At 37.5% G+C, this 12,839-nt stretch overlaps 1 protein-coding gene across 6 annotated transcripts in view; it reads right to left on the minus strand.

The window, feature by feature from the left end:
- LOC105381563 (homeobox protein homothorax) overlaps positions 1-12,839 on the minus strand; it is a 200,644-nt gene that overhangs the window by 68,291 nt on the left and 119,514 nt on the right. For 4 of the 6 annotated variants that reach the window (XM_038107214.2, XM_038107212.2, XM_038107213.2 and 1 more), the window contains exon 10: positions 563-711. In XM_038107214.2, the coding sequence (XP_037963142.1) occupies positions 563-711 (149 nt within the window). Of the gene's footprint in view, positions 1-562; positions 728-12,839 lie in introns of all 6 variants that reach the window. The other 2 variants (XM_048630193.1, XM_048630192.1) reach the window with 1 other exon arrangement.

A 12,839-nucleotide genomic window follows, 5' to 3' on the forward strand; every position in this document is an offset into this window, starting at 1 on the left:
ACGCGATCGCTCTAACTGTACGTTTTTCTCCTGGTAGATAGCCAGTTGGCCAGTCCGTCGCCATTATTCACGGGTAAATCTAGTGCTAATAGCGGTACCATTCATTGTTTGACTCAGATAAATCTAATTAATGACCTACAGGTTTGACATTGATCACTTTACGGCGACATCATTCATTTGACAGCGGGAAATTTAAGGAGTCAGCTGCTGTTGTTAAAAGCTTCAATGTATCGTGTTGGAGTAAAGTAAAGTAAGCTCTTGCTTTAATAAATGTATACCTACCACTACGTATTCATATAGGTCGGGATCATTAATTCAGCGCTCATTGAAAAGTTTCGGAAGGACATCGCGCCACAATGAAATATTTATTGCTTTTGTGAACAATTTTAATTGAAAACCGCCTGAATTCGCCTAAACAGAACCGCAGTCATAGAAAAGTTCGGGTAGAAGTTTTTTCATACCCTTTTATGTTATGACCGTAGAGTTAAAATACGTGTGTTTCCAGGCGTATGGTACCTATATATAAAATTATAAAGATTAATAATAATACAAAATGACTTACCGTTAGGTGCTGAAAGAGCCATGCTCTTAGTATATTAGTGGCTACTTTGGGGAAGATGCCCCTCTTCTTCTGGTTCTTCTTGCCATTGGACTCGTCGTCCTCCTCGCCCGTGCCCTCGCCCGACCCGATACTCGCGTTGCTGGCGTCTCCTGAGGACCAAACACCGGGTTTAATGAGTATTGGGCCAAAAAAAAACTAAAGTTAAAAAGGACGACAAAAAAATAATTTGTTTCATTTTTGCTTGTTTGAAAAAAGTGAGCATTTGAGGTTAGGACCTCATTTCTTATGATCCTTTACGCAGGTCTTAGGGACAGTGTTAATTTCTTTGGCAGAGTATTTTTTATAAGTATCTACTTTATTTTTTAGTAGCTCTTAGGAGTATTATTTTTGTTATACTATAATTATAATTAAACCGCGGAATAGGCAGACAGACAGTAGTAACTGTATTCGCTAGGCGAAGACCTCAGTCACTATCACTGCGTCTGGCATATTAATTAGGCACAACTTCTATGTATTTAATCACCTGTCTCTGATTCGTATCTCGTAGTAAAATTTAATTAATTCCACCAGTAACGTCTTACATGTTATGCTACCCTGGTATCTCCATGCAGTATTTCAGTTAAGTAGAGATTTATAATTGTGAATTTAGTGATGGGACGACAATGTTTTTTTATCGATATTTCTGTAAATATTTTTTCCTTTAAATTTCCAAAATATGTATATGAAATAATTTTAAACCAAAATAATGCAACCCCTCTCCCTCATTCTAGCCCGATAGCGCAGTGAACCTCGTGCACGATGACATAGGGGTCCCAAGTTCGGTGTCCGGTTGCTCTCAAGCGGCTTAGAACCGGCACCGAATCGTGTGGATTACTCTATATTAGTACTAATGACTGTTGCAATCCGTTGCTTTGTGTGAAAAGGGGATTAGACAGTATGGTTCTCTTATTTATATTTTGTTTGCTGAAATTCAGAGTTTTTCTCTATTCCTGTACGATTTAAAACTGCTTGGTAGACTGTGTATGTGATGGAGGTTTTTTTTTTACTTTTGACGGAGTTGCAACGGTCAGGACAAGATAATTCGTAAGAATTGTTAAGATAAGTGTAACCATACAGTAACTACAAGCTTCTAATATTCGATTTTAAACTCCCAAACCCACATAATACAACCCATCCGTCTAGCAGGGCCAAAACACAATCACTATTATCATCAAATTCATCAATGCTCTTGACTCTCGCACGCAACTGTTTGCCTACACGCATTACGACGGGTCCCAGTGTGTGTGAGATGAATTAGGGGATTACCCTGCTATGCGAATGCACTCTGATTTTCTACGCCGATATTGTATACAGGGTGACCTATTGGTATGTTTTGGATAGCAGTTGGTTTACTGTTTGTGTTTGACGCGGTTATAACGTGTTAAAGTGCCAAAGGAGATAATAAAGGGAAGGAAGAAGATCATTTGAATGACACTAATAATTGTTAAAAGCCCGAGGTAACATCTATAAAAATGCAACAAATTATATCCGTTAGTACCTAAAAACAACGGCATAAATCTTGCACGATCGCATAAAACAATTACATAGACGATAAACTAGTTGTTTTCGTCAAATTCTGGCTGATTTTATTGTGTCGTCTACACCCTATATAAGGGCGACATTGCAACATCGGGGGGCGAGATGTAATGGCGTAAAAGTAATTTTATTACTTTGCCCCCATTACCATTACAATGTGGCCCCGCCGCCACCGGCATGAGATGTGCACATCGGATTCTTTGCCATTACGCGATGGCGTCAAATTACTATCGATAGATTTTGCGATAAGCATTTCCACCGGGCTACAATTCCACACAGCAAACTTTTTGAGGCTATCTATTAATAAGATAATTATTATAGAAGATATTGTGATGAGGACGTGCCACTGACGTGCGACTTTAAAACGTGTGGCTGTGATTGGGTTTCTTGGCCTTTTCTTTGTGTCTGGTTTCTCTCTTTATTACTAAATTTTGCAAAAGAAAAAACAACAAAAAACGTATTTGCATATCGAAATAAACATATTTTGCATCTCACTGAGTAAGCAACATTTTGAGGTCAAAAATTAAAAATTTACATTCTTACTTATAGAGAGAGAGAGCGGGTAAAAAGAATAAAAAATACAAACGAAACATCAGATAAATTCGCTGGCGTTTATTATTTACAGCTCGGAGGTACACGGATCGCAGAAATAAGACGGAGGCCGATCCCCGCTGGTACTGATTCGATTTGTTCCTGTACAGATGAATATTTGATTCGGCTCAGTGCACGCTAATTTGTTTATCGTGTTCCTCCTACACTGCGCTGCGAGCCTGGTAACTTGAAACTCGGAGTGTCTTTGAATAATTAAGTTACAACTAGGAGAAACCAAAAAGTTCGTTAGTCAACGAAGGACGAGGCGAATTGTGCCGCATTTACATTTAAAGTTTCCCTCGGAACTGCAATTTATAGCGTTAACTGCATTTCAGAGCATTTTTACTGAAAAATTCCTTTTTTCAGTTCTTGCACTTGTAGAACAAATTATACTATTTTCATATGAGAAATGGGTATAAAGTATCTAATTATTGCTACCGCCACAGTTTCGTTAGCCGAATCCTAACCACAAGGGCTCGGTTAGATTGGAACTATTTCGAGGCACATCTCAAATTCTGTCATTGACACCGAGCAAGGAGAGTCTATGAGATTTATCGCTCCTTCCGCCATTAGAGGGGGGAGGGGGTGCAAATGAGTGCAGCGCGGGGGGAGGTATCGAGTTACGCCAATCAACTGAAAGGACGCACTCCGCTAGTGCGGGATCGCTTGTCGATAGATTGCGGGCAAAGAGGTTTGAAGAGCTTCGATTAATTATGATGGTATGAAGCTTTGTCAACATCATCTCATTTATGCACTTACAATGTGTAAGCCAACATGTAGCGTCAAGATTATCACAAATTAAGTTACTTCGACTTAAAAATACTTAATTCAGGAAAATATAAGAATTTAGGCAAGTAGTTACTTAATAATCTTTTTTCAAATTAATGCAATCATCATATTTACATGTTTTTTATACAAATTCTAACCCGGCTGTTCAACAGTTGTTTCAGTAAGTTTCAAATTACTAACCCAATTCAAAATTCAACATATTTAATTTTTTACAAAAAAAAGTCGATAATTCCACCGGCCCCATCACTACAGAACAACAAGCGTGGTGTCGTAATGCGCTAAGCGATTTGATGGATTGGCTTCTTTGCAATCCCCTGTATTTGCAAATAGCCCTTATCTAGGCGAGGCAGGGGCGAGGGCGGGGAAAGAGGGGCACCCGGAGGGGCTAATTAAAATTGGCGCCAAAACGCAAACCCTGTCGATATAAAACTCCAAGCTTAGCGTTGCCGCTACAGGCATCTCTATTTCATGTAACCATAGAGTGCAAGTTTGTTTTTTTTTTAATTTCAAAAGGCGAAGGTGTAAGTTGCATCAAACTTATTGTACAGAGTAATGGCATTAGTTCGGTGAAAAGAATGCATTAAATTGAGCCCTCTTTCAGCACACAAAGGTTTGGAATGTAAATAAACTTCTTTTGTCAACGGTGTTGAGGTTCTATTATAATAAGTAATTCTGTTAGAATAGTTATTAAGTTAACTAGTAGCTAAGGTAAAATGTAAGGAGTTACGTTTAGGTACTTTTGACTTTAGTTTACAGAAGCATTTAAGCATATTCTGTTAAAACTACGATTGTCTTTCAGTGAATGGTTCATAACCATTATGATGTTGAATAAAGCTAAAAGCCAATAATATTAAAAGAACGAACAACAAATACGGCGCAACTCCATCTTGTTTACACCACATCCTAACTAATATTATAAATGCGAAAGTAACTGTGTCTGTCTGTTACTCTTTCACGCCAAAACTACTGAACGGATTTGAATGAAATTTGGTGGTCTAGACCTTGAGAAAGAACATAGGCTACTTTTTATCCCGGAATTCCCACGGGATTTTTTTTTAAGGCGAAGCGAAGCTCGCGGGAACAGCTATATAGCTAAAATATGTCTATGAGTCGAGCCATCACACTCCACTCGGCTATTCGACAGTCGTGTACGCGACGTCCTCAAAGTCTCCTCATTTAATGGACTATAAAGGCACCCCATAACTCGCTATCAGTCGGATCATGGCAGTGTTATACCCCTTAATTGGCCGTTCCGACGCGGAATCGTCAATTTGAGATATTAAACTAATTTTCAATGCGTATAATCGCGACATCCGTATTCTGAGATCCGCCCGAGGTGTTCGGCCTCCTATGATTGGCTGTTTGGTGCGACAATCTTTGCTATTAATGCTGGCTGCTTACACTTTTTAAAACAACACTGTGAAATGTATTGTCTGTATTTTTATTTATAAATAGACATAGATCGAAGACGTTATTATTCTAATTATTCGTCGGATTTTTAACACAAAGTACATTTACAGGTTCAATAAACGTGTAAAGACAATAATAATTAGTTAAATAATAGCGAAATAAGCAGGGAACGGCACATGAATAAGAAATGTCGAGTCACGGGGGCGGCGCTACGTCACGTTTCGTTTCTGCACAGTAATTAAGCGAACGCTGCGTTTTGATACTGCTTGCGTTTCGTTTATTAGGTGCTTTATTAAAAGTAGGTAGGTATACAATACCTATAAATGTACATTAAGCATCATCATCATTAGCCTATAGCAGTCCACTGCTTGACGTAGGCCTCTCCCATAGCATGCCACTGGATGCGATCTTTAGCTTGCACAACATCGTAATTTAAGTAAACACTTAAAGAAATCTTTTGTTGTCTTCTTTACATTTTGCTGACTCTACATCAAGCAACCAACCACCATACATTCATAATAGATCTTAAATTTTACGTATGTTTTGATATAAAATTAAGTGTCATTCCAGCATTTTAATGTCCACTTAATTTTTGCTTTAATGATTGATTATAACTTAAGACTTATTGCCTACGCCACCATTACTTTCACGTTTCCCATAAGCATCGCTTAACATTCTTTGTGTAATTTTCATAAAAATCTTTGTTTTATGTGGAATAGACACTTGAGGCATTTTATCACTAGACTTAAGGAAATACAAAGGCTTCTAAAACATTTAAAGATAGTACCTCCCTACACTATAAAATTAAACAAGCTCTCTGGAATAAATGCTCTTTTTTATTGGCAAAATTTATTTACAAGTTCCTCTCAGCACAGGTGCCTAGTTAGACAGATAATAATGTTAATACAGACCAACACACAAATACGGCACCCTCCGCGGACTCTTATTCGCGCATTGATTTCAATTTGAATTTTAACACTGCAATATTATACAAAATTACATTGCTTAATATTCACCCTGTGCGCTGATTTTTGCATATTTTTAAATTTAACCCTTCGCCGGCGCGGCGGGTTGACTGATAAAAATCGTATATTAAATAAGGAGGCAAAATTTTGTTCAGATGACTTTCATTAAGCAAGATACTTGCACCAGGAATACAGGACTACCAGGAGGTAGATTTCTACATTATTTTAATATCTTTTTCATGAGTCTGAACTGTTATGAGTCTGAACTATTAAGAACCTATGGGACAAGTCTAAAATAACGAGTATTTGTGACGTGGCGAAAATCAATTAAGTACCTAACAGGTATAAGTATTATAAATGTACAACAGTTAGAAAGACTGTTTTTTTGTACATCTGATATTGTAAAATCATATTTTTTTCCAGTAATCATCGTTCCCCGGTCCAGCAGCATATTAAATGGGGTTAAATTGTCAAAATGGGGGCGTAGTGGCGTTTATGACAACGCGACGCGACGACGAGGTCTTGACGTGATTCGATTTTGATTTGAACGTCATTAAAATGCAAATGGCGGCCGCGCGTTTTTAAATGATGTCAAACTAAACCGATGTTTAATTATATTTGGGGTCTGTTGCTGGTAGCAAAAAATATTGTAAATTTATTTATGACAGCATGAAATTTGTTATTTAAAGATCAAAGTTACACGTAATAATACACCTAAATCGTGATCCTATTACAGACATAATTGTTTCGAGAACCAGCTAATGAAGTAATTCTTTGCATATTTTTGCAATGTCCCGTGTAAATCAGAGCTGGCTTTTATTACCAATAACGCCATTGATAGGTAGATCGGATTGGCCCGCGGGGGGGCTAATCGTTCTCAGTGGGTCGTCTGGGCCCTGCGACTTATTATCGTAAAAATATTTCACTCGCGCACACAAGGGTTAATAACATCGGCTCATTGTGGGAAGTTACGTTTTTGTTTTACTTTTAAGATGTAGGTGTGTTTGTTGTACATAATATTATAAATCTGTTAGCAAACTGAACAAGACTCTACCAAAGGTCTAGGCAGACACATGTAACTTTAGCCCAGATCAATGATTCAATTAAGAAAAAAATAGTCATAACCTATAAACAGACACAGAAATAAAGCACAAAGCTGAAAAGTGTAAACGTTATTGCCGCCGTACAAGCTCAGAATAAGGTTCCGGCTTAAGGCGATAACTTAAAACGCTGGGAGAATACAAACGGCCATGTATGTGCTTAGCTACTACTAATTATTACTCGAATGCAGACGAGATGCTACTCATAAGTGACTTGGCAACCAACAAAGGCGGGATAAAAAAAAACAGATCATAATTTGCTCTTAAATGCAGTTGAAGAATTTGGCGCGAAGTTTCAAGTAGTGATGCACTAAAGAGAAGTTTTTTTTAAAATTATTTGAGTATACTTATAGTGATTAGGACTGGCAAGTGAAAGATTGAAATTAGGTAGAATAGTTTCGAACATATTGACACTACCTTAGCAGGATAGGAAAAAAATTAAGTACTTTCTGTTTTGTAAACCGTTCTAAATGTGAACTTTGATACTTAAGGGCCCATACAGGGTGACGTGCCGCGCCAATTTTGGGTTTTCAATGCTCTTCACACAGCACACGCAGTGACACGCACACATGTAAGTTTGCACAGTGGGTCGATAAACTTTTACTCGCCAACTTTATTGACAATTATGTTCAAGTCCATTTTGGGTGATTTTAGGGTAAGTAAGTATAATTCTTACTTACACTGGTAGGCACCAGGAAAGAGTAGAAATTAATAGGGGTGCCACTTTACTCTATACTCGGAACCCGATTAGCTTTCTCAAACAAATGTGGTATTTACTTGTAGAAACTACAAGTATTAAAGTGTAGATAATAAGTTTCGGGCATCCTCCAGCCAACTGAACCCCGACGACAAAGCAAAGTAAATACATAGTGTCGCAAAAGGGCTATACTAAGCCAAAAGGGGATGACTCAAGGGCTCATTCTGAACAACTTTTGTTCTACGAGATTTGCAAATTCGCGAAAAAAAATATTCGTTTTCCATGGTAAAAAGTCACATGTCCAACAAAGTTTCTATGAAAAAGGTTTTTTTTTGTTAATTTCCAAAACTCGTAGAGCAAAAGTTCAGAATGACCCCCTGTCTTACTCCTTTTTACCAGACTGCCGAAGGAGGAGGGTAATGTTTTTTGATTGTATGTATGTATGTTTGTCTGTTTCTTTGTTCCCTCCTGTAGCCTAAACGGCTTGATAGATTTTGATGTATGAGGTATTGTTAGAAGCTTATTGATGGCGCAATGGTTATAGGCTATGTGACGTTCCATTAAAATGTACATAGCGCCCTCTAGAGGACATAACGTGATGATCGAAAAAATAATAATTCAACTTTGCCGTGTAAGGTATCAAATGAAAAGGCTTGATTTTCACATTACAAAAATATGCATATTGAAGGTATTTAAATAACAACACCAAAATTATTGAAATAAAAAATGATCATGAACTACTGACGTAAAATTTCATAAAATAAAAACAACTAAAAAGTTACAAATAAAAAAACTTGACCGCCACTCAAGGCCGTTTTCTAAGTAACATTCAGCTAAATGGTGAACCCTCTGCTGGTCCCCGCCTACGATACTTTCCATTAACATTGGGACTTGTTTTCATCTTTTTAGCGTGCAGTCGGGTTTTTTGTTTGTTTATAATTTGTTTAGTACTACCTATATACCGCTTTTTCAATACCTGTAAGTACATTTTTTGGTAGCAGCATAATATTTTTACTTAATTTTAGGGTTTCGAACGTCAAAAGAAAAAAAGCAACCGTTATAGGATCTCTTTGTTGTCCGTCTGTCTGACTGACTGTCTGTCACCGCCCTTTTTCTCAGAAACGGGTAAAGATATCAAGCTGATATTTCGCATAGATGGGGAGTACCCCAAAAAAATATATTATGGTACTCCCTGTCCTACACAAGTAAATTGGGGCTTATATTTATTCCAGTTATTTTGATGTGTACCTATCCTTTTTTTTCTTTGTTGTTTTGTATAAGTATGTGTTTCTTTTCTTTAAATCTGTATTTTTTTGTTGTTGCTGTCTATGTGTCGAATAAATGTATCTTTATCTTCAAATCACGCCATCTATCGTTTGTTTTTTTTGTATAGAAGAAATTCCGTCACTGACAATTTTACGTTACGAATTTATTTTTATTTATTTTATTTTTATTTTTACATTTTTGTGGAGAACCAACAGCATTTTGTTAATAAATAATTATTACTTATGAACACATAACAACTTGATGCCATTAACAGAATGAACTTAGTAAACCCAGTAAACCTAACACATCCAGAGGAAAAATAAAATCTCTTTCTCTCTCTCTGAAAAACATACTTAATATGCCAAACTCGATGCTTTTAGCTATTAACATCTTTGAAATAAAATTGAGCCACCACCGTGTTACTGCCCTCATCAGATCCTCACGAGACCATACCTCAACCAGCACCAAGAGACTGTAACTATTTTTGATGCCTAACCTAATGTTCGTGCGTATTGTCATCACTTAGATCCATTCGCTATATTCCTGCTCCTCATCAGACCTTTACGAGACTGTAATGTCACGAGAATATTGCACACTATCTAATTTAATTTAATGTATTGAATATACTGGAAGAATTATGCTTCCTCAATTTCAAATCAAATTATGTTGGTGTCATAAAAGTTGAAAAAGTGCAATGACAACCAATGTGCAGTGATTTTGTATCTGTACACGATAAGATCGCGAGCTGTCAGTGCTGCCTAAACCGACGTGACCCTTCTTTGGAGGCCAGCGGCCAACTGAGTCAAACGTCACTTGTGTTTATGATTTTATAACACAGAAAGCCGCCATAGATATTTGTATGAAGATTTGAGGGAAAAAAATTGCTCAAGTTTGGGATTAATTTACACAAAATAAGTGTGTGTTTATTAAAAAACAAGGTATTTAGCGCCTAGTCCAAGCCTTTACCTTTATAATATGATAAAAATCATATGAAAATTCTTAATAATTACGAAACAGTTGTTACAATACGGGAGTGTGATTTTCTGGTTTTTCGTCATATTCTGAATTTTATTTACAGTTATCCATAACAATTTACTTAAATTCGAATCATTCAGCACCTAGCTAGACTCTTCGACTACCTGTGTGATTTTTTTCAAGGTTGTAGAGCATCGTTTACTACATAATTCTATGACAATGCCAACCCTCGATTACCCCTTGCTGACCCTTAATGTATACTGTGTTACTCTTATCTAATACAAAGTTTTCAATCTATTTTACAAATACTAAATGTCATTTTTAATTACATACTTAATAATATTTACACACTGTGTAATGTTGCTGCTTTGTAACTTTTCATCTTCTAATATTAATTCCTAAATCTTATCGATAGACGGATACACATTTTTTAAGGCTCATCCAGCACTTAAAGAAAGCTGCCAAAAATGTCTCGAGTTGGCAACACCGTAGATAATGCTTAATGGTGAAGTGTTGGCGCGGCGCGTCTACCCTGGCAACACAGAGGCATCTGTCACCGCCAGAAAATAACCGTCAATGCTGGCCACCTCAGCTTTCAAATTTCGAATCTGGAATGACATAGCTTGGTCCGACGCTTTAGGCTTACATAGAGAATCGGGTTACCTGTATCTACCTGTACCGGTAACCTGACTATGCGAAAGCGCTCACTCACGGAACATTTCCTGCATTTTTTTATGTCATGAGCGCTTTCACATAATCAGGTTACCGGCTTACGATAGAGAAAATTAGGAATGTATTCACTACAGTATAGGTACAAAATAAATCAGGTACAACACTAACATAGCTGTCAGACTGCGTCATAAACGGAGGTATTCGCGATCATTTATTTCGACTAAAATAACGCAAAATGGCGTCCAGACTCTGCATCGTTAAATGCAGTTTTGCTCATTTCGCAAATAATCCTGGATTAACTCGCGATGGATGTCGGCGTTTCGGTCCTTCTTGTGATCAACGTAAATAAGTGCATATATTTAGCGCTTAAGCGCTGTCGCCGGCCAAATTGCATTAGCATTGTTATGTGATCTGCTGCTTTGTAGGTATACTTGTGTTTAAACATTGCTCTATGGTTTAAACCTAATCTATAATCTATAATACGTTACTTAGCCTATACTTCATTATCAATAGTACAGTAAGGTGCAGATAAACCTGACCCCCCTCAGAAGCATTGTTACTATGAGAGGGGGGTCAGGTTTCTCTGCACCTGACCGTACCTATAAATAAATAGTAACTAAGAATGGGATATAGGTACCTAGTACAGAAACCAATACCTAGTATAGAACTGTCTTGAGGTAACTGTAACTCCAAATAATAATAAAGCAGTTGCAGATACGTAGAACGAGAATGAGGATACAATCTCAAATAAATGTTTCTTTCGCATGACACGCGTAATGGCGCGTGGGCGTAGTTAGTAATCGGAGAGGTACAAATATTTTCCGCCACCTACAGAAATGACGGTAGGACAAAAAGTAAAGCCAAAACAAACATTGCCTCGCCGGGCATCGAACGGCCGCCCACCTCGTTACCGCTGTAACGTATGGAGGGACGCGAATTAAATATAGACCGCACTTGTGCAACCAGGAGCGCATGTAGACACAGCAAGCTGACAGGTGCCCGGTTATAAACTTCACGGAGGTTCGATAGGCAATATTTGTTTCTTAAAGATCAGAACCTCCTCGAAGCACAGGTGGAGTCAAACTCACTTTTTTTTTTAAATATAACAAAGGTGCAGTGTGGACGGCTAGGCAAATAAAGATTATGACGTTAATGGGCGTGGCCGAAACGACAATAAATTACAGTAAGTAATCCGAAAAGATTCCAAATCACCAGACAGGGTGATCAATCAATTCATTATGGTGCTCTAATGAATTGTAGCGTGGCCGGCAGAGGCGGGCCGGTGACGTCACCACGCGACAACAGCAATAACCTCTGACGCAAACGGCGCGAAATGCAACAACATTTTAAATATGGAATCCGAATGCCGTTCAGAAATGCTTGATGAAACTAATCCTGTTTAAAAAGAAGAAAAGTGAAGCGGCCAGTATCAAGTCACGTGGAAAACTAGCCCGTGCTTCGAAATGTAAACAAGCTCGCCACGCCCGTTTCATTTTAATTACTGTAACAGATAGCGTTTCCGAACGTTGCACGCTTCTGTTCGGTGTTGGTCTCGTCTTTTAGTTTCGGAAAGTTATTAAACGTCAGTGAGTGACAAGTTTAGTGGGTAAAGTACGGAATATTGAGTTTACGGACGACTAAAAGTATACGAAGAAAAAGCGGTCTATTTTTAAAACGCTTCAGTTTTTACGATATCAGTTTCAGGCACTATTATACCTTAATGTTAGGATACAAAAACGTAATCGTCAATATTCGGGCCTCTTTTATTGATTGAAAGTTTTATATAAAATAAAGAAAATTTCATTATAGTGTCGCGCTTGTCATCAGTTAAAATGTAAATTTATGCGAAATGAGGGGAGATTTATGAGTTTCGGTCAATGATGTATAGGGTTCTCGGAATAGACCAGGTTATCTCGAATAGTTCTTCAATGACAGAGTTTCTGATGTGATTAGATTAGAATTTAATGGTCTCGGGTGTATTTTTAATATTCAACCCGCCTATTATATCAAAATCCGTTTACATTGATCGTAGCATAGGCCGAATTTAGTCATACTTACGTTTTTTGTTTACAGTTACAACTGCAAACTGCTCTCAAACAAAAGGCATCTATCAGATTAAAGATACAATAACATAAAATAACTAATATTGCTTCTGTTATTAACGCCATCTACCGTCGGATAGCGGAACTTCAGTGAAACAATCAATACTCCACCACCCATAAATACTTTATACAAAG

The sequence above is a fragment of the Plutella xylostella genome, chromosome 25 (assembly GCF_932276165.1).
Source record: "Plutella xylostella chromosome 25, ilPluXylo3.1, whole genome shotgun sequence".
NCBI classification, from domain to species: Eukaryota; Metazoa; Arthropoda; class Insecta; order Lepidoptera; family Plutellidae; genus Plutella; species Plutella xylostella.